This window comes from Acanthisitta chloris, unplaced genomic scaffold (assembly GCF_000695815.1).
Source record: "Acanthisitta chloris isolate BGI_N310 unplaced genomic scaffold, ASM69581v1 scaffold9455, whole genome shotgun sequence".
NCBI classification, from domain to species: Eukaryota; Metazoa; Chordata; class Aves; order Passeriformes; family Acanthisittidae; genus Acanthisitta; species Acanthisitta chloris.
This window is the reverse complement of record NW_008673250.1, coordinates 53,074-78,688: the sequence shown is the minus strand read 5'-3', so window position 1 is coordinate 78,688 and position 25,615 is coordinate 53,074. Positions and strand designations below refer to the sequence as shown.

General features: G+C 42.5%; 1 protein-coding gene across 1 annotated transcript in view; it reads right to left on the bottom strand.

The window, feature by feature from the left end:
• Positions 1-1,126: 1,126 nt before the first annotated feature.
• LOC103802405 (catenin alpha-3-like) overlaps positions 1,127-25,615 on the bottom strand; it is a gene marked incomplete at its 5' end in the record, with an annotated part of 75,086 nt that continues 50,597 nt past the window's right edge. The window contains 3 exons of the mRNA XM_009074876.1: positions 1,127-1,411; positions 13,534-13,668; positions 19,652-19,757. Coding sequence (XP_009073124.1) covers positions 1,127-1,411; positions 13,534-13,668; positions 19,652-19,757 — 526 coding nt within the window. The remainder of the gene's footprint in view (positions 1,412-13,533; positions 13,669-19,651; positions 19,758-25,615) is intronic.

Here is a 25,615-nt window from a genome sequence, read left to right as displayed (position 1 = left end):
TTTGCTGCTCTGTCACCTTAGCAAATGCAAAGTATACATGAACTGGCAGGCAAAAGCATCTCAAGTAACAAGTGTAGTCTGGGAAAACTTCATGACATAGCAGGAAAGGCAAGTTAGATTCTTCAGGAAAAGTCCACATGGATTTCAGATGATTTAGTAAAATTTTCTTTCTCTTTAGTACACTGCAGAATTCTGCATGTCCCATCATCACACCCCTGGAGCCAGAGTGCATTTGGGACTCTGTGGTGATAGGGAAAGTGACTCAAAGCCCTTGCAAACATCTATCTCATCATCCCTGCAATTCAAGGTGAGTGTCTCACACACTGATCTCAGAATAATGCTTTATTCCATTTTTGTTCTTTCATGCAGCAATTAGAAAAGATTTTTATTGTTAATGTCTGATTTATCTGAACCTCCAAACGTATGAGCCAGCAGATTTCTGAGGGCTCACACTATAGAGGAGGGAGCAGAACAGACTCCCATTACTGTTTCTGAAGGAATTTACAAAGCTGTCATTGCTGCTGTGTTGCAGTCAGTGTTTTTTGTTATATTATTACATCCATGTTGATGAAACACACAAAATGTTGTGACAAACATTTTCCAACTTTTATTCCAAGGCTGGGCCTTGGCTAAGAGGAGTTCTCCAGATGTATCAAACCAGATGTGTGTTCAGGGCCTGGTTTGGTCAGGGTGTAATGATGCCAGCCAGGAACCTGGCCCAGCAGCACCATGGTTAGAGTCTGCATGTCATAAGTCACAGAGGTGGCTGCACTCATCCCTGGGGCAGGGAATTCAATGCCCAAAGCCTAATGGATGCAGTGTGGCTTTGGGCAGCCTGGCACGTTGTTCCTCTCTTCCCCCTGCAGTGCAGTCCCCAAGTGAGCACTCAGAGTGCTCTGCTGAAAACTGATCAGTACAAAGATGGGAAAGTTTGTCACTGCAAGAGAGTCAGTATTTTTTCCCCACTGTGTGCTTCTAATTAATCCAACAGCATTTTCAAATAACTTAAGCAAGTGTTTTCTTACAGATTTAGAGAAAAGCAAAACATTAGCATATTTAGTTATTTTAGATAAGTGATTAAAAATCATCAGAAATTCAAGGCAGGAACACATAAAGTGGCAAAACGTTACACTACTCTGCCTCTAAATTCACTCATGACTTGAACAGGATGGATTCTCTTCTTTGCAGAACCTTTTCTGACAGCAGCATAGATTTCTTCTGGCTTCTCTCTTTTGATTAGAGGCTTCTTCTCTGGGGCCTTCATTCTCCACATCACAACTGGATGTCGTGGGCCAGTAGGGCTCTGAATCTTGATAATCTTTGTGGATGCAATATAGGACATCTTCACTGTCTGCACCACAGCATTCATTAAATTTTTGGCTGCCTGAATGAGCGAGGTGACACTGTCCAGCTGTAATAAAAAATGAGTATTAGCCTAGGAAGTCAGTGTGCCTTTAATCACAGACTGTGCAGGAATAAACAGTGGTTAAAAAATAAGCCTGTGATACTAAATCCTAATTTCCTGATTTTCCCTCAGTGGGTTTGATCATTGTATTTGTGTTCCCCTGCTCAGATTTAAAGTGATATACAGAAATTCATGCTGGTGCAATACATAAATGCTTTTGTAGATGATATATTAGTTGGTTTTACTCGTGTGAATTCATGGTGCTTGCTTGTCTGCAGGGTCTCATTGCAATTAGAACTGATGGGTAATTAAACCAACTCAAAAAAAGACCTATGAAAATGTGACCCATTGCTTCCCCTGTGTCAGCACCAGGCAAGGCCTCCAGCAGCTTCTGCCACATTCCAGGCTCCCACATGGGCTGGAGAGCAGTGCTGGGGCACTGAAGTGGTTGGCATTGCCAGAGCTGCTGAACTTCTCAGCAGCCAAGGTTTGCAAGGGCAATTAAGAGCAGGATAGCACAGAAATCACAGTGACTGTGTGGTCTCTCCAGCTGTTTAAGGATGCTGTTTGAGGCAGAAAGCAGAGCAATCTAATCTCTGTCACCTACCACCACCTTCAACAGCACTTGCATACAGGTGTGTTAGAGCAAAGGTATTTTCCATCAATACTCATGGGAATAGCAACACTGAGAGAGTTCACTGTAATTTGGATGTAAAACCAGTAGGATTACTCTATATAACTGGAGATCTTCCACCTTCCAAACATACCCTTTACTGAAATATTTGTCTTGTGGAAGAGCAATGAGGCCAGTTCTGCAAGAGCTCTGGGTTTAGTGGGAGTGTGATCTTGTGCTTAGCCATCCAGCCTAACCCCAGAGCCTCTGGCAACACTCAGATTTGCAAACTGAGTCAGTAGGAGAGGTTCAAGGGCTTCTCCCCTTTGCCAGGTGAGAGGAATGTGTTATGGTCTGTTTTCACTGCCAACGTGTAACACTTAGTGGTACATGCTGATTGTGTAACACAAATGCAAAAAAAGGCAGAACTGAAAAATGCAGCCAAGAGGCTGGATTTGCTTACCATTTGGAAAAATGTCTGAACTGGCAGAAAAACTCTCCAGTTAATGCGACACTTACTGCTTCTCTCTGGAAATGGCAAAAAATGCCCCAAACCCTTACTACTTCCACACTCCCCCACACCCCTCCCAAGATGAAATGTTTAGAGGCCTGGCTGAATGCACATACTTGTGTGATGGCAAACAGAAACTAACTATGCTCCAAGGAAAGGTGCACAATTTCCCAGGTGGCTGCTAAAGGTCACTTGTTGCTGCAGCATGTGAGCTCTAGAAGGCCTGCAGGTCTGGAGCAGCAGGAGCTGGTAGGTGTGTTTGGGGTTTGCAGGCTGGACTGGGGCAGCAGGCTACCCACCCACCCAGCTGGCTGAGCAGCACAGCACAGGGTCTGTGACTTGATTTAACGTGAAGTGCAAAGCACGTGGTGACCCCAAACATCTGACAAACTCTGCAGCTGTCAGGAAGGTTTCTGCTCAGAGGCTCTGTCATCACACTCCAGCTAACTTCAGTCCCCAGGTGCTTCCTTAGAAACAAAGGTGCTCAACTCAGTGGTAGATGAGCTGAGGTCCTCACTAGAGTCACACTGCTGAACACTCACTGTCACAATACATTTACTTGATGAGGAGGAGAGAGAGAAAGGTTCATATGAACATTTCTCTTTCTTGCTAACCAGAGGATTAATTAGACACACCTCTGAGTGCACACAGACCCCAAATTTTAATTATCTGTTCTTTTCTAGAACAGCTGACAACACCACAATCCTGACAGCTTCTTAAAAGCTTTGAATAATCTTCCCCTCCCTCCCCACAGTGGTCACTGCATACACACTCACTTTCCTAGCCCTCACTATATAGTAACACTGCTATAAGGCTGCTGGACCAAAAGAAACGAGTTTGGACTCTGTGGCAGGTGGTGTATGGCTTAAGACACAAGCTTTTTTTTTTTCCCCTGAAGTTTCTCAGTGACTTGTGTGTCTGTAATCCCCCCACCTTTTTGAAGTTGCCTGGAGTCAGAGGCACACAAGGAGGATGGGCAGCAAGCTGGCCTGAGCTGTGCAGTGACTGCTGCTCCAGGAGCATGGAAAAAAATCCAATCATCTGTTTGCAGGGAAAGGAAAAGGCTTCTGGAAGAAACTGGTAGCATCCAGGCAGGATAAAGGTCATCAGAAAACTTTAGCTGTTTTTTTTGTGGCATTAGTGTGTACTGTGAGACATGGATAATGAAGTGGGATACTTTCAGGGGCCTGTTAGAACTTACTTGGCCTTTCCCTCTCCTGTGGAAACCAAACAGTCACTCAGTTCCTCAGTCCACAGCAGCTTTGTCCCACCACTGTGATCAACAGAACTGTATTTTTATTTCTTAAACTATAATCATATATATCCACTATAACCAGTCAATGAATAAACTTCGTGGCTCTCTAATTTTGATGAGGTTACAACTGGAACCCAATGTGCCACAATGTTAGCCTCATAGTGTGACAGGAGTGCACATCTGCCACCTCCAGCACTTCAAATGCTGAACATCCAAAGAGCATCTCCCAAACCTAAATGTACAGCTAGACCAAACTGGAGTGGCTGAATTCTACTACCTCTTGCCATGCCAGAGCAACTGAGCTCTGCCCATACTCTAAGCTGTACAAAAAGATGCCCTGAGACACAACAGGCTTGCAAAAAGGGAGGTATTAACTGCATTCAGTATTTTGAGAAAGCTTTTAGAAGATGCTCTTGGACATGTACTACAGGTGTTAAGAATAAGACCATACATTTGATTTTATTTTTTTTAATCCAGAGAGCAGCAGTTTTTATATCTCAGTGCCAGCAACATAGATTTTGGTGATCATCTATTGTTCTTGTATAAAACTGATGTACTCAAGGACTGTCTTCACTTGGATGCATTTACCTCAGACATTCAGCAGGCTCTTCAAGGTCTCACATCCAGGAAAGCTGATGAAATGAGACTTGGCATAAATGAAAGACTGATAAAATATTCATTGAGCTTTTAAGTTCATTTCACTTGGAGAGATGTAGCTGCAAACTCTTCAATGCACAGCAAGTGGTACATAAAGATTCACTAGCAAAAGAAACAAACAAACCAACTCTAAAGTAAAAGCTGTTTTATTTTTCCCTGACTCCACTTTTGCTCTTTCAGCATTTTCCATGGAGATGCAGCATTCCAGCCTCCACGTTTTACAGGTCTGGCTGTGTCAGTTAAAACAGTAATGGATTGAAGGCTTTAGGAAAAACATCCCTTGCTATATCTTTCCTCATCTGTCCTGTCAGAAAAAAAATGAATGTTTAAACCTTACTTTCAATTTGTTTACACGTGTTGCATTTTTCTCACTTTTGTAAAATAATTTTCTGTCTCGGCAGTAGTAGCAATCCATTACTATAAAAAGTTAGACAGGGCACAGACTCAAGCTCTGCCAGGGGAGGGTTAGGTTGGCTATTAGGAAGAGATTTTTTTATGGAGAGAGTGCTCAGGCATTGGAATGTGCTGCCCAGGGAGGTGGTGGATTCCCCATCCCTGGAGGTTTTCAAGCTGAGACTGGATGTGGCACTTACTGCCATGGTCTAGTGACCACGGTAGGGTTGGACTCGATCTTGGAGGTCTTTTCCAACCCAGTTGATTCTATGATGTGGTCAGTTAGTTTTAATAGTCAGAATGATTAAGAGAATCTGAAGAAACTTTTGCTGTCAAAGGATTTCCTGTTCATTGCACAAAGCAATGCCTTGTCACAGGTCAACAGTTGTTGTCTCTGTCACAGTTACATTCCAAACTTCCTTACTCTCCAAGCATGGAGACAGGCCAGTGTTCTGCTCCATGCTCTGCTGTGTGTGCCACAAACCAGTGACAGACAACTGCCCTCTGGAACAAAGCTGCAAGGGACTGTGCAGCAGGACCTTCCCCAGACATTGGGTATGGATCATGCCAATCTGCTTGGGCCCTGGCTGGGAGACCCTGACTGCTCTGCTGTGAGCAGGAGCTAAGGTTCTGCTGCCTGAGAACAGACTCAGCAGCTGGCTGGTTACAATCTCCCAACCTGTATTTACAGTTCCCCCAGACTCTGGTTTCTTGTACAGGTGGAAGCTGAGAACTGAGTATCAAATACACAGTCCTTTTATCAGCATTTGAAGTCTGAACTTTCAATTCTTTTGGAAACAAGGTCAGTTATTAAAAATTAATCTTAATTGAACAACAACATTCCGAGAAGCAAATTTCCTTTTGTTACACTATGCTGAGAGACTATGACTTAATTTTTATTTCTTTGACAGCTACATTGAGCGTAACATGAATTCCACATTTCTGTGAAGAGCAGTGAGCACCTGAGCAAGAGCTGCATTCAAGGTAAGGAGCACTCACTGCATTGTGCTTTTCATTTTAGTCCTGCTTTTTTATTATGAGTAGCTATTTGCTGTTGTGAATTATTTTATGGTTGCTATGTAAAATAACACCATCGAATCCCTTCAGATTAAAAGTAGCAGAACAATCTAAACAGGCAAATTGCTAAGAGTGAAATCTTGACTGTTGAAGACATCAGCTTTACTTGGCCATGGACAGATTTTAACACTAGTTACCTGCCATGTTTTCTGAGCCACACTTTTTTCCCCTGTCAGAATAGGAACCCTTTCTTTTTAGTGACATTGGGGACCTTGGTGTGACAGTGACACCCCAAGATGGGTGTTCAAGAAAGCACAGGAAAGAGTTGCTGGAAAGAGAGAGTTGGAAGCACTTCATTACTTAACACCTTCCTTCTTACTACTGCCAGATATGATATATAAAATGTACCACAGATCCATTCCTGGTACAGGTTATATAGAAAATCAGCCAAAGGAGATTGGCTGATTGCCATCCATTGCCACAACCATTGCCATAACCACTGCAATTCTGGTTTTTCCTGCTGCTGGAAACTGTTCCCTCAGTGTTTCCCTCACCTCTGCTTTGCCACACTCTCCCTTTGAGATATGGGAGCTCTTTCATCCCCATTTCTGGAGCTGCCTTGGGACATCTGCTTCACCCTTTGGTAGCTAAGTTTCAACAAACTGAGGTTCTTCTAACAATGTGACTGTTCCACTGGCTGTCTATGATGTCTGTCTGTCCATCACACCCCTCAGGGGGATTGGGGGCTTGTCCTGTGTTTTACCCATTTTCCAGGTGAGAAAATTGATTAAATAAATAGCTAGCCATTACTAGAATCTGCTTCAGGCTAAGTAGGATTCAAAGAACTGAAACTGAGTGCTGTGTCCAAGTTAATGATCAGCCACTTACATTAAAGGATTGTAAAATTGCTCCTTGCAGCACCATAATGCAGCACATGCTTAGCCAGGGAGTTAGCCCTCCCAGGTACTGCTGCTTTCACTTCCAGGGAGCTGTTAAAAAAATGGAATCTGTTTTTTAAAAAAACAGGTCCTTGAGAAAAGGAGAGCAATGGTTTACTATAAATCCTTTCCTTGCTGTTTCCATCAGCTGCTTTAGTTTGGGAAGAAACAGAGTGCATGTTGCAATAATCTACACGCACTGAGGTTAAGAACTGTAAAACATATCCTGATTTTGCTAATTACCAAAGTAGTTATTGGAAAAACCTAACTGTCCAGCAGTGTATGTTACCAGTAATACTTCCTAGTGCTTTAAATTAGTTCTTCTCAGTAAATGCAGTTTAGAAAGCAATATCAGCTAAGCAATCTGTAAGTAATTGGTGGGAAAATCTATCCCTTGCTTTGCTTCCGAAGGCCTGGACTTCTCTGTACACACAAAAGCAGAGAAAGTTGTATTGCTATTACATTAAAAAAACACAGTGCAACATTTCTGCCAGCCTAAGAAAAATTTAACACCAGCTCTTGGAGGTTAATGTCAGCTTTTAGAAAAGGAGTGTTTCAGTATGTTCAGAGTCAAATACTGAAATAAGAAGTCACTTTGTGCATGGTGTGAAGCCCTACAAGTAACCTTCCACCAGCCATTCAAACTAACTGAACTGCTCATTCCCAGGGGCATGGAGGAGTATCAGCCAGGAGAAACAAGCAGGCTGAAGAAGGAGCAGTGCCCGTGGCACACGAACAGGGGCATGGAGGAGTATCAGCCAGGACAAACAAACAGGCTGAAGAAGGAGCAGTGCCCATGGCATCAGCCTGGTCAGAACAGCCACCATGGATCTAAAGCAAGGCAGGAGGGATGTTTCTCCAGGGAAGGTCACACAGCAATGAAAGCACTGAAGTCAGGGAACAAACCATCTCCCTGTAATAAATCAAGAGGGCTGTTACAGTGGCCTGTATGATTCCCAGCTTGCTGCTTGGCCCTTTGGTCCTGCTGGGGCTGCAGCCAGGAAGCTGTTCTGCCCATCTCAGCTTTTGGGTTTGGGGGAATGCCAGGACAGAAACCCTAAAAGGAGCTAAAATACACTGCTCCCATCTCCTCCCCTGCCAAAGCAGCAGCTCCTCAGGAGCTCAGCACAGTGCCAGCTCTTGCTGTGTGGTTCCTCTGTGTCAGTAGCAGTGAAGGTGTGGAGCAGCCTGCCAGCTGCCACAGCACCAGCCAAGGCATGGTGTTCCTGGGCTATGGCTATCCAAGGACTGGGGCTCTGCCAGCCAAAAAACCTGCTGGCAGACACCCTACCTTGTAGTTTTCTAACTGCTAGCTTACAGCTTTGCCCCTGTGTTTTCACCTGCAGTACAGCCTGCAAAGCTGAAACCTGTGTTCACAGCAATGTCAGGTGGTGAACTTTCAACAGGCACAGGAATTCAATGGGAACTCAGGAAGTGAAGCAGACAAATCTAGCCTTGAGGCATGGAGTTAGAAGGATTAAAGCACCTACACCTGGCTAACAGCAGACTGCCATCACAGGTTCAGTCAAAGTCTGGTTCATGGTACCAAGAGGAAGAGCTGAAGACAACTAAGCCATTTGCAAGAAAAAGACTGAAACAGCCTCTGGTGCAAGGTAAGGTTGACTAACCTGAGAGAGCCTTTCTGTGCCAGCTAGCAAAGTCTGTGGTACTGTAACTCTTCAGAACTCTCTCCCAGATGTTTCTTTTTTAAGGCCAAAAAGCTTTTTCTGCCTTGCCAAGTAAAATATGAAATGAAATATAAGGCAATAATGACTACGAGCAGCACAAACCAGAACTGCTGGCAAAAGTCAGAGAGTATGATAGTAACATATAAGATATGCTCATTTTCTGCCCTATGAAATAATTCTCTTCACTTAAAGCTATTGTTGGGGGAAAAAAAAAGCAAACTGGTGAGGTAAAGTGAAGTGTATCACTATGCAGTACTCATGAATGAATTACCAGCTTATCAACATCAATGAATGGAATTGCTGCCAATTTGCATACTGCAAATGTTACCCCATTATTTTGTGTGTGAAGAGGCACAAATTTTTCCTAATTAATAGAAGGAAATGTGCATTTCCTGTTTAATCCCTCCTAATGAAGACTTAGTGGATCCTCACCCTTTTCACTTGCACAGCTTACAGACTGGCAGTGCAGGCTGCATTACTGGAAAGTGAGAGCATGAAAGACTAAATAGTGATCAAGGAATGTTAAATGAATGAGAGTAACAAAACTGCAGCTAATGGAGAGTTAGAAGCTAATGATCCACATCTCCCTCTTTTTTTCTGTACACGACCCTTTATAAGCCCAGTCACTGGGGCTCTGACCAGAATGAAGGTACATCCATACTCAGGAGAGGACATTGGGAGAGGCAGACTACAAGATTATATGGCCTGAAGTCAAAAAGCCACTTTTTGAGGGGAGCAGTTAGGAGAACTAACAGCCAGATGCTCCCCAAAGCACCTCAACTGGCCCTGGCAAACTGGCCTGTTTAACCCATGCTAGTGCTGGTTTTTGGCTGGGGTAGAGTTAACTTTCTTCCCAGTGCCTAGTATGGGGCTATGTTTAGGATTTGTGCTGAACACAGAGTTGATAATGCAGAGATGTTTTTGTTATTGCTGAGCAGAGCTCACACAGAGCCAAGGCCTTTGCTGCTTTCTGTACTGCCACACTGGCAAGGGAGTTGGGGGTGCATGGGAGATTGGGAGGAGACACAGCTGGGACAGGTGACCCAAACTGACCAAAGGGATATTCCATACCATAGCACATCATGCTCAGTGTATAAGGTGGGAGGAAGAAGGATGAAGGGTCCTCTGGAGTGATGGTGTTTGTCTTCCCAAGGAACCGTTACACGTGATGGGCCCTGCTCTCCTGGAGATGCTAAACACCTCCTGTCTGTGGGAAGCAGTGAATTAATTCCTTGTTTTGCTTTGCTTGTGTGTGCAGCTTTTGCTTTCTCTCTCTTTATCTCAACCCATGAGTTTTTCTAGTTTTTACCCTTCTGATTCACTTCCCTATCCCACTGGTGTGGGAGTGTGGGAGCAGCTGTGTGGGGTTTGGTTGCTGGCTGGGGTTAAACCACAACAGGTATTAATTTTAGGTAAGAAAACATCCAGAGGAGGTTGTCAGAGGAGTGTTGCAGGGAAGACAATGGTATGGGGACACAGATTAAAAACAGCTGAAGAAAATGACATGGTATAGAGAATTATTGACTGTGAGCTGTGTTTATTTCATTCAACACAGTTTTTCATATGCCTAATGCTCTTCAGCGTCATGGAGTAAGTCCCACCCTGAGCTGTGGTGGCAGTCAGCAGCACCTGCTCTGGCACAGTGCTTATGGAGGTGAGAATGGATTTTGCTGTGGAGAAGGATACAGCCCCTTGGAGCACAGCATGGCTGACCAGTGTTCATGTACTCCATCAGGTTAGTCTGCAACCCCAGTTCAGGTCTGCTTTACTTGCTCTAGCATCAGCCACAAGAAGTTACTGCTAAGAAAGATGCTATGACTTACTTAACTCTATTTCAGGAAGACAGGTTACAGACCTACAAACGTGGTACTATAACCTCTGATCTTCATCCCTCAATTCTTTCCTCTGAATTAGTCTGTAGGCTTCAATAGAGGGTGTGGGGGTTTTAAAATGAACTGGTACTCTTCTTGTGAGAAGATTTAAATGCCTGGAGGCTGATTAAAATCCAATATCCCTGTGTACAGTTCTTATGGCTGGAGGAAGGGAAGTGTGGGGTGAATGTAAAGCACTTACAAGAGTGCTTTTATGTGTGGGTATCACCAGCTTGTACTCAAACATTCTTACTTTGTGTGTGGAAGTTGAATTGCCAGTGTGGAAGTTGATATTAACCACCTGAATGTGGAACTCTGTCATTTCTCACAGGAGAAGAGCTTTCCCTCTCAGCTCTTCTGGTTACATACACCTGTCACAGCTCCTGATGGAGATGGGAGATAATGAAAGGGAACTGCAAGGAGCCAACAAGAGACAGCTGAGGATGACCCAGGATCAAGGAATTCCTTCTTGGGCACACATGTACATTGATGCAGGGAAGCTGGAAGCTAAAAATGAAGCCTGTAAGTGTGATTATTTTCCAAGGTGCTTTCTAGTGGATTTTTTGTCCTGTAGCAGATCTCTGCTGTCCAGAGGATGGATACAGTTTCATGTTATTTGGAGGTTTTTACTTAATGCCCAACAAAACCTTTACATGTCCTTTACATGTCCTCTTTTTTCTTAATCATATCTGATGTCTCCTTTTCTGACTCTCATTCTTTATTAGTATAAACAGGTAAGTGAGAGAAGAGCAGGGCTGGGGAGAAGATAATCCTATTCCAGCTATGGTTCTAAGAGTGAGAGAAGAGCAGGGCTGGGGAGAATATAATCCTATTCCAGCTATTCACACATTTTCTCATAGTTTCTTCCTTACTATCTTCTTGGGGGAGAGGAAGGAGGAGGAGAATACCTCTGCTTTCTCACACAGAACTTTTTCACTTTTTTCATGGCCAGCTAACATGATCAAACTCTAAAGCCCCCACTGGACTTCCAAAGCTGGAATTGGCTCCAGCTTTTAAGAAAAGCAGTTCAGCAAACAGCCACTTTGTGTCAGCAGCTAATTTCTCTCCTCTCTGCTTAGCAATTTATCCATACAACATAAATTTACATATTCTCCTAACACTGAAGCAAGTCAAACAGAAAGTCTTACAGAAAGCCATCACTGCTTGGCTGGGTTGCATTTTCACATAGCCACAACTTTAACTGCAGGGGACAGCTGAGCACAGCCAGTGCCTTCCCCTTCCAACAGAGACCAGGGAGACTCCTTTCAGTTTTCTAGTATTTTCTTTTCATAACCCCTGACACCAGTCAGCTACATCTCCACTGGCTTTGCAAGGCTTTGGCTGTGAGCAGATGTCTCCTGAAGCACTGGTTGGCAGTTTTTCTCTTTTATAAGCCTAAACCTATCACCCATATTGTAAAAAAAATAAAAGTACAATCACTGTTGGAGCATTTTTTCAAGATTGCTTTAACAGAGCAGCAGCCTTGACTTCACAAACCACTCCCCAAACCACTCAGGACTCTTAGCATGTTCTTCATTTCTGCTGAGTCCAAACTAAGCACCTGTGAAACTGTTTATTGAACTGGGCCTGAGTTAAGCATTAATTTGAATAAGCAATTGCTTTCCTGAAGTTTCTGGATGCACATAATTTATGTTCCCTTCTTCCTTCCTTGAAGCAGAATTAAGATCTATGGTAATCCCTCTGGGATTATCAATGAAGTTCAATTTTGGTTTGCACTTTTAGAACTAACATTTTTGCCACAGGATTATGTAGTTCCCACTGTTGGCATGTGTGTGACACTATAAATGGTAAATAAACCCATGTATTGTTACAGCATGAAAGAGCAAGAACCAAACCAGGTTTCCAAAGCCTCCTGCAGTGAGTCCACCTATCAGCTGAGCTCGGTCAGGAAAACAGAAGCAGGAGAATTACAGACTGTGTGGGCAGTATGTGGGATGCAGATTTTTGGGTGTCAGGGATCCATGGAATCTAGGTTTGCCAAAATAGTGGACAATTCCAAGCAGATATACATTGTTATGTGCAACCAGGAGAGCTGAAGTACTGAAATAAGCCTCTAAACACAGAGAGAGACCTGGAATTTCTGGTGTGTGTGAAACTGAAAGCATTGACAGCAGAGAACATGTGCACAAAGGGCCTGAACTGATGTCATCTGGCTGTATGAGAACCCACACTGCTCACAGAACTGCTTGTCAAAAGAAACAGATAATGAAGATCAGCTGGAGTAATGCACAACCCAAGGGAAAACCAGTATTTCCTTTAGAAATGATACATTCAACTCGAAATTACTTATCTGTAGGTTCCAGAGGTTTAAATGTGGTCTCTGAATTATCATTTCAATAGCCAACCAAAATATCTTGCAAAAAAGTGTTTCAAATCTCACATCAGCAACAGAGCTTTATTTCTGAGTAGTTTATAAACCATATAAAATGCAGTTTTCGTGAGACATATATATAAACACACACACACATATATTCCAGACTATGGGAATGTGAAGGTCTCTTAAACAGCAAAGCATTTATATGGTAAGAATGAGTAGGTTTTGTTACTAGGTTTTTGTACCACTTAGCAGATTTACACCTTGAAATCATAATCACATAACACCAATAATCAAAGAACATGTGAAGGCATTTTATGGATGGCTGTGATCAGACCTGTGCTGAGGACAAATACTTAAAGTTCCACAAAATCATAAACAATCTATAACGATACTTGGCTGTAACAGAGATAACTTTTAAATCAAGACATTCCCTCCAGGCTCAAGGCACCTGCTCTTAACTTTATTTCTGTAGATATGTAGAATAGCCTTCAGCACATCTCTGGGCATTTCTTTTGGTGTCCAAACACACACAGGAGCATCCTCCAGATGTGTAAGTAACTGAACCACATCTTCAAGTGGGTTACAGTTCTTAACACAAAACCCCTTTGGAAAAACAGTGACAGCACATAATGTGCTTTGAGAATTTAAAAGGAAAAACCAACCAGGTGATTGCTATTCCTTTTAAGCCACAAGTCTTCTGCTTCACTGTCTTAGATTGCCTGTGTTGGTGGGGAATACAGTGAAATTCAGGGCAACATGAACCTCTGGCAAGCACAGGGAAGGCCCAACTTAAATGTAACATTTATTTTGATCAACAGAGACATTTATGCCATTTTTTTCTACTTACAGCAGACATGATGAGCTCTCCTCCAAGACTCTGGATCTCTGCTTTAACTTGACTGCAGATTTTGAGCTGGTGAGAGTAGAGCTTGATCTGTTCTAGGTAAGCCAATAAATCCTGTTTGCATGACTGGTCTGGACACTGAAATGAACAAGCAATAAAGCATTTCAGCAATTGCTGATTCAAAATGAATGTCTCAGGAACCAATAACACTTCACTGAGGAGTATTCAAATTGTGCATTAAGGTGGCCTTGCCTTTCACTGCAGTGGGATCAGGCTGCAGAGTTCAGTCCTCTTGGGAAGCTTTCTGGAATAGTTGGAAGCTCAAAATCAACCTAAAATTCCCCAAATTCACTCTTTATTTAACATTGTTGTCCTTGCCTTAGCAAGAGTTTGAAACACATTCCTTAATGTCTGGAATAATGACTTCAATTCCTAGGAGTTTATGATTTCTTTTTAAGGAAATGCCCGCGTTGTCAGTGGTGTGGGCAATATAAACATACACACAGAGACATGGCAGTGTTTATATATGGTGCTTTATTTTGTGTATAATCTGCAGGGTCTTTGTGTTCCATCCAGAATTTACTCAGCTTGACCCACAGATCTTCTGTATCAGTGGGAACGGGAAAATCAGAGTGTATTATAAAATACTCACTGATTTCAATACATTTAACAAACACAGATTTTAATTTTTTTAAAAAATAAAAATAGTGTTTCTAACCACATTTTTCTGAATGTGGAGTCCCTGGAGGGCAAGTACTGCTCTGCAGGTATCAGGCTGGACCTGAAGGCCTGGTAAGAGTTTGTTCTAAAGGTGCTTTTCATTGCTCTGACAGAACAAAGGGATCTAAAGGGGATGGCAAGTCCCTCTGGTGCTACCACAGCTGTAAAGTTTAAATGTGACAAACAAGCAACAGACCCTACAGTGTTTCAGAGAGGTATTTCTAGGCTGTGTGCTGTGCTGGCATTACCTTCACTCTCTCATGATATGAAACTGTGTTCAGAATTGCATACTAAGAAAGCAAAGATCCATTCCCACCAACCACACTGTCAACAGCCACCTGTGATTTTGTATATGGTTTTATGTAAACTTTTGCTCCAGTGGAACTGTGGTCGATAGCTTCAAATCCAAAACTTGCCAGAAGTGAGAAAAAGCACCAATTCTGTTTAATTACTAAAATACTTTACCTGTTGACTTTGCTGAAGAAACTTGATGCATGTTTAAAGGAGTGGTGGGAGGATTCTGTTCTTCAGGACCATACAATATGTTTGGTTAAGTAAACAAGTTCATCTTTAGACTTGGAGAAAGTTAAGAGTAAACAAGGAAGATTAGAGTGAACAGTGTAAAAATAACTAATATGATTAGTGTATATTAATATAAACCTTGTGTAATCTAAAATGTTTTCTGTACTTTGGCACAGTTAGGACAAAGACTTGCTTGCCCTCCTGGCTATGTGTAATGTTCTCAGAGACTCAGCACACTACAGAAAATGTACTAAAATATGTCTTTGTTTCTTCCTTACTCAGCATTCCTGTAAGAACTACCCAAATCAGTATTTAAATAGTGGTGTCTCATGGGTGTTTAGAAAGCTGGAACACTCGTTGTTTATTTAATTTTCATTAGTCAAATTTTAATTAGTCAAATACAACTGTAATCCCTTTAAGCATCAGAACTAATTATGTCAAGATGGGGTTTATTTCCTGGAATTAGATTCTTCCTCTTTTTTCTTTCCTTAATTACACTGTAGTTTTATCCTCCTGGCCAGAAAAACTCAAGAGAAAGGCATATAGGGTATCAATACAGTGTCCCAGCCACTTCAGGCAGCAACAAGAATAATTCTATCTTTTCTATAATAATATTGTCAGGCAAGTCACATTTATTATCTTCCTTACACAGCATTAGGGAAGAAATATGTACTGTTTTAGGAATGCTAACGATGACGTGCACCAAAGGCTGGGAAATTGCCACTCAAGAACGAGACTGAGGTTAAAACTACTCTGTAAAAATGCTGGTTCAATGCCAGGAGCATTCTGAAAAGCAAATGCTCTGCATGCAATAGGGGAATTCTTCTGCAAGGTGATTATGCAGTTGTACAACTCTGTGACACACCCACAGCTTTACTCCCCTGTATGGTGCAGCTTTCCTCCCCACTGCCCACACCAAGGCAGGCAGGAAGACACAGAGAGGACAACAAGGATTTTAATGAATATAGGTATTCTTGCCTCTTTTACAAACCCAAGAGGTCATTAAAAGTAACAACCCTGAGTTCAAAACAGAGGAAATTGCTCTTACCACTGGGTTGTTAAGTTTGTTACAGAATGCTTAGATAAAAGCTTACAGGGGTTAAAGAAGTTACTGGGCAAATTAATGGAGAGATATCAAGGACTAGTTCATGTCTCAAGTGTATCAAAAATATGTTTAGTTGAGTAAAATCTGGAGCGGCTGCTGCAGGCTGAGACTCATATTGTGGGACTATCATGTCATTATCTCACCCAATTCTGTGAGTATTCACTCCTAACTACTGTCAGCAACAGGTACTGGCCTAAATGTCCCTGTGGTCTGGCCACATAGCTCATCTTTGTGTAACTCCCCCATAAATCACTACCAGGTGATGCAGTCGAGGCAGGGACCCCACAACACAAAGAGCAAGGTTTACAGGGGACAGATTAAAGCCTTATGGCATACCCAAGTCAAGCATCAACAGATACTGGGAAGAAATGCACTGTGTAGAGAGGACATTCCGTAAGGAACCTTGTACATATTGCTCAGAAGCATCTGGTACAGCAACACTTGCTCACTTGTGACCCCAAACACCAGGCTGCAACAGAAGGACAACTACTAACCTTCTGGGTTTGCTCATCCCACAGGCAACTGATGGTTATTAGCTTAAGGCCTCGTGTCCTAAGCCAGAAATCACAGCAAACACTGAGAGGTTCTTTCCCATCCACACTGTGCAGCCAGTGGGGTGGAAACAAGGCCTTTCCCTAGGAGCAGGATCACAACTGACCTGCATCCAAAAGATGCAGTGCTGTTTTACCTAATGGAAAGCAAAGAATATCCCTAGAGATCTTCAACTGATTTGATACATTATGTAGTGATTAAAAAACCATTGAAACCAACATTCACAATCCAAGAAAAAAAGCCACTGGCACAGTAGTGGCACAGGTGGTCTAGGCAAGCAATTCTGGCTGTAGACAACACCATTCTTTCTTTACTTTCTTTGCTAATGAATTTAGTAGCACTTCCCTAGACTCTGAAGCTGCCTTCAGGCTGATCCTCCCCGGAGCCACTCGTACCGGCGCGCGGCATGTGTGGATGGGAGGCCAGTTTGGTGCTGCCCATGTGGGGCTCCCAGCACCAAAAGGGATGCAAAGTTATTTACACTGTGTTCCCCTCACCACGTCAATCAGGGCTGACAAACAGCATTTCAAATGACACCTCACAGCCCAAGTGCCTTACTGGGATTGTAATGCACCAGCACCTCCCGGAGCAAAACAACTGGAACACCAAAGAGGCTCTTAATAAAGACCTTCAGCACATTCCATCAAACTGCCTTAATTATCCCAGGGCTTTCAGGTCACAACTTGGACAATGGATTCATAACAGTCTTATTTTAATCTAAATTTATTATCGATGTGATTCATGTGCCTAGGCTGATGTTGATGCTGTATGTGACCATTCTCACAGTTGTTAACTCTGAGCCATCTCACATGTGCTGTGAGTTTGGACTGAAATGGATTCTGCTAATTGTACCACATTGTATCCCTTTCCTTCAAACAGGGGAAGAGGAGTTGAGATAGTTATAAAACTCTCAGATGAAAGAACAATGTGATCTGAGACATGGTGGTTTGGTGTGGGTTTTTTTCTTCCTCCTAACAGAAAAACTGTATAAATGATGTCATTCCACAGTGCCCAGTTTTAGTTCTCTGAATTTACAGAGTATGAATCAAAATTATTCATTTGAAAAATGTTTTATGAACAGGAAAAGGTCAAAGAGATACCACAGTAATTCTTCATTATGCAGTGGTTGCTGGGCTCCTGCTCAGGTCTGAATTAGATGGAGGAAAAGTGGTCCCAGTAAGTGCAAAGACAGAGGAATAGTTGAGTCATGAGAAACTGAGCACTGAAGTGTTGTGGCTTAATCAAATGATAGCAGTGGTGACAAACACTTTTGAGGGTAGCCTAATCTTGAGAGCAAGTGGTGAAAAAGAGTCAAGAAAAGTATGTGCAGGAAAAATGGAAGCACCTACATCTTGAGAGGTCATTTACTTGCAAATTGAAGCAAATCCTACAATTCCATTTCTCCATGTAATAGAAGTTCCATCATTTATATGTTACTAAAGGTGACATGAAATATTCCACTACAAGGTCTGAATGCTGCTGAGGCATTAGTAAAACCTCACTGGCACTCATGTCCCAGTCTGGGTACCAAGTTCTTGAAAGGTCCCTCCAGTTTGGCCCAAAATCAGCAAATGGCTATTAGGGAGCCCAGAGGAATGTAAAGCTTATGTTATTTTAAGACCCCATGAGAGCAGGACATAGGAAATTTGGCAAAGTAACAGCTGAGAAAAGCAGTTATTGTCTTTGCACAGTGAGAAGAGAGGTTTCTAAGTTAAAAGATGCCTTGGCACAGGCAAAAAAGTGTCACAGAAGCTAAAAGATTTCTAGCCAATGGAGCAATTAGAGGCTCATATTAAGCATCAGTGTACCAGAAGGATGGAAGGCAAGATCCTTTTTTTTTGCTCAGTTTGACACACATCTAACACTGACTGCAGTTGTGTTCACCACAGCTGAAGGGCTGGGTGGTTCATCTTTTGATTTGGGTTTGGGTTTTTTAATTGAGTATGTTCATTTGCTTCTCGTGCCTGTAATGTGAAATGGCATCTAAAGCACGAGCAACACCTGCAATAACAAGTGTACTTGAGCTGGCACAGCCAAACTGCCAGAAGAGTAACCAGCAGGGGCCAGTGGCTCAGGGGGATCCTAGCTCTGAGCTAGGACAGCTGGAAATAACTTGAGTGAATTCAGTGCAAGGGTTACAATACCTTAAATAATGCCACATTTCCCAGCAGCTATGAGGGTGCAAATGAATTAGCACTAATGGTTCACCAATACTTTTTCCTCACACATGGTTCTAGTCTGGAGTCACTGTAATAATACAGATGAAATATTACCTTCCTAAAATTTTCCTTCATCTGCAAGAAATATTTCAGCACACTGGATCCTCTGTTCTAAAACCAGCAAGAATTTATGACCCTTACTCATCCTTAGCTTCGATATCACATCGTTTTCTGCAATGTATCACTGACAGCTTTGAATTTTAATTTGTAACTGATAAAATCTTTGAAGGAGCTATTCTCCCATGCTCCTAAGAAGAGAGATGTGCTGGGAGAATTTCAAGATCAGAAATGGGACCTCAAGATATTTTACCTATTCTTCTTTCCACAAATCTGATCACAACTGTAGAGAGGCAAACTAGAAATTCTTTATCTTGTTATCTAGAATTCAGGGAGAATGATGACAACCACTGAGAGATTGTTGCTGCCTCATAGAGACTAGAAAAGCAAACACTGTGTATGAAAATAGAAAGTGAAGGGAAGAGAGAGTACCTGAGGGTATGGAAACAGTGACTATCGTGTGCTACCCCAGACCTGAAAGGCAGTCACAAAGGAGCAGAAATGCTTTAGATGTTGTGCCATTTCCCTAGGCTATTTTCCTGGTGCTTTCTGGCCCTAAAACAACCAGCCCAGCCTCGTGGAGAGGCTGCAGGTGTGTCCAGTTACTCAGTTACCACCACTGCTCTCAGCCACACTTCTGAGATACCTGTGGCCTGGTGGGGGATTCTTGGGGGGGTGGTTTGAAGCCATCTGATGCTTTAAAAATCCAGTGGAAATAAAGTAAAGTATACCTTCCAGCTCTAACACAGTGACATGCATGAAGAAGAGAATCCACACACACATTAAAACAGGATCTATGTCTCCACCACTTCAGAAATGGAGAACAGAAGGGAAATCAGCCAGGTAGATCCCAAAATGTCATGAGCACTTTTGAAAGTGACCTTCTTAGGTGTCAGAGGATCTGTGGGTGGAGCTGGGCCCAAGTTTCACACACTGAACACCCCACCTGATCAGCAATCAGCCGTGCCAGGACGTCCATCCTTGAGCCTGACTCAGAGATCATTTTGGCCGCGTTGATCACGTCGGATGTGTGCTTGAGTGGTCCTCTCCCCCTTCAATGGAACAAAGAACCCAACTGCATTATTCCACACCTGAGAGTAAATCATACCCGTGCAAATTAGGGACAGAAGAACTCAATTAAACAAATCAACTAATCCATACATTAATCCAGAAACTAATCATTAAGCCCCTACCCCACCCCCAACTGCTTTGTTTTCATGTCCCACAAATTTATATTGTTTGGCATCGACTGGACACAGAAGTACCAGAAAGATGTCACACAGTTGTTTCACTCTGGAAGCACAACCCATGCCAAATCCTGAGTTTTTTGAGAGTTCTTGTACAGTTTGCTTTTCCCAGGTTTATAGGAAGTTTCTTTCCATGAATTTTCTAGTAAATATGTTCAAAGGAAGTTCAGCACAGTGATGTATTTTGAGAGTCATTATGGATACCTGGTCCAAAAAATAGTGGGGCTTGTTTGGGGTTTTTAATTGCTGCACCCAAGCACAAATGGAGCTGCAAATCAGCTAACACATGCCACCCAAAACATAGATATGCCACCTCTGAAAGTACTTTCCAAACAATTTCATCATTTCTTTAGATTTTTTTCAGTGTAGGAGAACAGTAAAGTTCTAGTGACCAGTCTGTCAAGAGCCCAAGTTTGTTTGTATGCTCCCCTCCCAAACCCAAAAGCTTCTTTAGTTACAGGACAATAGTTCTAGGAGCTAAAAAGTAAAATGTGAATACTTCAGGCAGGAAATACTGACAACCATTTTCTTCACATTCTCTTGGGCTTCAGCCTCTTCCACACTGAAACACTTCAGCTAAACTGAAGGCAACATTGAATTATACTTCACACATGTATGGAGTGAGCAATTCTGCTAAATTCAGCTTTGCCTTTCAACATCTTTGACAGATATACTTTTAATTTTACTATGTAAACACTTAATTCCTGAAGTCCCTGTATCAGTGCTGCACTGGACAAAGGAAGCAGACAACATGGAAAAAAATAATGTACTTCTGTGTTCCAATGAGAAGACCTTCCTCAAAGTCAGTAAGGTTTCATGTGTAAACAAGACTTGCCATTAAAGTAAAAAAACTATTATCCTAAATAGCCTAAAAATATTATCAGATGTAACTATACAAACACTTCATTTAGTAAAAAGACAGTGATGACAAGACAACATGGCAGATCTCATCTTTGCTTGACTAATTGTATTGCTTAGCAAAGAGCTGTTCGTTAATCCTTGGGGAAAAGCATACATACCACTAATTACAGGGGTGTGTTCTCAGCTTTTGAAGCCCACATTTGAAACAACCTAGAATCAGGGATTTCATATGCTGCTTTTCTACAGACAGGCATCTTGTTATGGAAAACCTATTTAGAGAACTGATCAGCTTACAAAAGGACAACAGTATATATGGGGAATGAATTTGTAAATGCAATCCTGTGTGTCCAGGATTAAGCAATTCAAACAATCCCCATTCCCTTCATTTGCCCTTCCTGGTGTTTTCCCTTTGAACCCAAAGTTGCACAGCTGAACTCTTATGACTGTGTACTGACCCTTCCCACCATCCCAGGCCACCAATTAGCAGTTTTTGTTGTTATTTGCACTGCAGGAGGTGCCAAAGGTCTCTGAGCTGTCCATAACATGTCTTTTGAGCTCCACAAACTATCAGCAGTTCTGTGAAGGTCCAACCCAGTCACCAGTGAAACCAAAGGTGAACACACCCCAGAACTAAAGCAGCAGGGAAGGGATGGTGTAACAGTGCATGCCATTTCTGCTAAGCAAGGCAATTCAGAGACCTTTCTGACATCTGAAGACATGCTGGCCATGGATTGTGATGGTGAAGGTCTTCAACTAAACTAGCAATTTTCTTGTACCTGTGTAAGTCTCTCAGCGAGCTAAGGAGAATGAAGCAATCCTACCCAAGAAACAAACAAATGAAAAAGTATTTCTTTTCACCACAAATACAGCCACCGAGAGAGCTGTTAGAGGAACACTGAGCAATGGGGACTGATGAGACTTCTGCTCCTCTTCTGTACCTAGCTGCACCAATGGGTCAAGGGCTCTTCCACAGTCTCTAAGAAATGTGAGGCAGGACAGATCTGAGCTATAAGCCACAGCTCAGTCTTTGACATAAATGCTTAGGAAGAGTGTTTAGGAATGCCTCAGCTTTGTATTACAAAGTGCTGAAACCCAGCACAAAAAGGGCTCCTTTTCCACACAACCAAGAGCTAGCTGTGCTCCTTTCTTTACCTTCCCAAAAAGTCAGGGCCTTTGACAGGTTGAACTGCCTTGGGGTATGAAATGAGCCATTAGTCCCAATTTATGATGTCTGGCAAGTCTAAGTACTTTGAAAAGAATACTCAGGAGAGTGCACCAAATCCACTGATCCACCAGCCATGTGGAAGAAACAGAGGGGGGGGGGAAAAACCCCAAATCAGGAAAATATGTCAATGAGGACAACTGCAAACACTAATTGTGCCCATTACTAATCAACTGCTTAGAAAGAGAGAGAGAGCCTAAAAAGCAGTTTTTTTAAAAAGCCAGAGTGGGTCAGTCTTGGAGGCAGTGCATGAGCACAGCAGATGCCACACTGAGGAACTGTGCCTGTTCCCACCCTCTCCAGACCTTTCCCAAAGCAGGGCATTGCTGGGCCTGGAAAAGCCAACGACAACACACTATGCCCTTCATCCCTAGCACTGTTTGGGCAATCTATTTCCTAATATACAGACACAGAAGGGACTTTTCCTTAATGTTCCACTGTGTTTTCTTCCTCTCTGTTTTGATAAATAAAGCAGCAATGCAGCTCTTCAAACATGGAAAGAACAAAACACACACTTTTAAGCTCCCATATTCTGTCAGCTGTATAAACTTTGCTAGAGAAATCTAGGCACTCAAAACTTGGCTGTAGGGTCAGAGATGAGCATGACAGAATGGGAAAACAATTGTCACTAGAAGTGCCATTTCTGGTCTCCAGCTTTAAAAAGCACACAGCTTAACAGCAAGAATTCTTGCTGCAGAATGTAGTACTGTATAGCAGAGTACAGCTCTGCCATCCTGATCACAACACTCTGCAACTGAGAAATCCTGAGACAATTTTCATAGGGAAAATGCTGATCTTACTTGAGTAGTTACTGCTAATAATGTTATCTGTCAAAGACACTTCATAATATGGAACTACATCTTCAAATAATATGGAAGAGAGCGTGAAGCACAAGTCAGGTGGAAACACAAGAATGTATGGCAGGAGAAGAGGTGTACCTGCAGTGTGAGAGCTGGAAAAGCTGCTGAAATTCTGACTACAAGTTGTTAAATCAAAAGTCTGACAAAATAATCACAGCAACAACAGAATGTGGAAAGCAAATCATCAAAGGAATATGTCTGTATGGGTCTGACTGATGCACTGAATATTTTTGTGTGCAGCAGTCAAAGCCAGCGGTGTCTGTATGTGTACTTACACTACTTACAGAGATGAAAACCTAAGCATTGTGAGATCTTCCCATACTTAGGCTTATGCACACAGACAGACACCCTGTCCCTTCACTTCAGAACCTCAAAGTCCAAACCTTCTCTAAGATGTCTGGAGTGCTCTTGCAACCCTGATGAGAAGTGTTAATGAAAATGTCCAATTTACACCCAGTTGAGACCAGCTTCAGGGGGGTATATAAGCCATACAAAACACCATATAATTAGATATTTATAGCTATACATAAAAAAATAACATTATAACACTGCCATTGTGATCTGAAGATGAGCAGCACAGTGAATTTCAGACTGGACTCAAAGAAAAAGAAAGTGAACAGCCCATAGGGATAAAACCAGGAAGCTGCTCTGCAGCAGCAGGACTCAGCTAGCATAAACTGGGCACCTTGAGGATGCATCTCAGCAAAGGCTGCAAGAGAGTTCCAAATGTCCAAAGGTTCATGCTCTGTCCCTGGCCACTAGATGTTTTCTTCCTGTACTAATAACCCTGCCTTACTGATAGGAAAAGCTGCTTTTATCCCATTTAAGCAACCATTAAACAGCCACGTTTACATATCTGTATCTTCACATTTCTAATAGTCCTCTCACTGCATGAGCAGGATCATGGGGCTGTACAGCTTTTTAGCATGGATTGCCTTAGTACTGGTTAGAAGGACAACTCTTCCACATCTTGTGAAAATATTCCTAAAATTCACTCAGTCAAGCCCTGTATAGCCTGACTCTGAAAAGGAAACATCAGATGTAGGATTCACACTGCAGCAAAGATGTAAAGCAGAATGGCACTGTCAGTGAGAAACTCAGGACTGAGAGGATCTCTCTCTACAACATCACCATAATCATTCTTCCTTCCACCCTCCTCTGGCTTAGTTTGCCTACTGTCAGAAGCCAAGGGGAGACCCCATCGGAGTGGTTCTCCCTTGGGATCACAGGAGAACATGGAGGTGATGTGTATTCCCAGTACCAACACCTCTTCAAACACCAGTTAGCCAGCACCCAAGGCCCACTGAGAGCTTTGACAGCGTGGAGGGTCTCAGGGCCTGCCAGACTGTCTGGACAAAACTGGTCTTAGAAAGAATTTGGTGCACCAGTCAAAAGGTGCCTTGGAGGAACAAGCCAAACAAATCCCAGAGTCAGTTAGAAAAGGTATAAGAAGTGAAGGGTAACTCCAAGTCACTTACTGACTCTCTTTTTAATCCAAACTGAACTGCAAGTCCTAAAAGCAAAATTATTGCTTACATAGATGAAAGCTGAAAAAACCCACATGAAAACCAGAACATTCTTGACACAGTTAAACTGCAGCAATTAATCTGGATAGGACCTGCACATTTATAGCTGCTGAATACTTCAAAATGCAAACCACACATTTGAGGCATAAAAGGAAAATTAAAGGCAGTACTCATTGAACATTTGCACTACTCCTTCCAACAGCAGAAACTCCTTTGGCAGTAACTCCTTCCTGCTATATCCTATGTTTCCCACACCATGCCAAGCCCTTGGTGTCACACAGCACCAAGCTCTCACAGTTGCTGCTAACAGATGTCCAGCATCTGGTGCCTTCAGCTCATGCCTTCCTGTACAAGCACTGAGAACTCTTCAAGGAAATCACTTTTAGAATATTCATGTTATCCTCAGCTGCTACCTCTGACTGGCCCACTTGAAAAGCAGAGACCAGAAAGCAGTAATGAACACATTCCATAGAGAGAAATGGAATCATGTATTCCAGTAGAGAAACCTCAAAGTCCTAAATTAACTGAGACCTATAATCTGTTTATTAACTGTTTAGCAAGGGGAAAAAAAAAGATTATTTAAGAGCAGAGCATTACCATATGTCTAGCAATTACCACAGGCCCATACATACCAAAGAGGCTTCTCAGCCACTGCTCACTGAAGAATGTGCTGCTCTGCATGGATGATTCAGCCAACAGGAAAAAAATGTTTTAACCAATTGTCCTGGTTTTAGCCAGGATGGAGTTCATTTTCTCAGTAGCTAGTGTAGTGCAGTGTTTGGATTCCGAGTGATAATACTGTTGATAATACACTGATGTTTTGGTTTTGCTAAGTTGTGTTTATCCTAAATAAAGGACATTTTTTTGCCTGTGTCTCATGCTCTGCCAGTGAGAAGATACACAAGAAACTGGGAGGGAGCATAGCTGGGCCAGGTGAGCTGAACTGGCCAAAGGGACATTCCCCCCATGGCACGTTGTGCTCGGTGTATCAGCAGAAGGGCTGAGCCAGGGGAGGTTCAGGGTTGTGTCGCTCTGCGGGTGCTGAGCAATTGCATTGGGCATCACTGAGGTTGTTCTTTTTATTATCCATTAGCATTTTAGCTCATTCTACTCTTTATTATTATTATTAAACTGTTCTTATCTCAACCTACCTATTTCACTTTATTTGTTCTCCTCCCCATTCCTCTGGGTTGG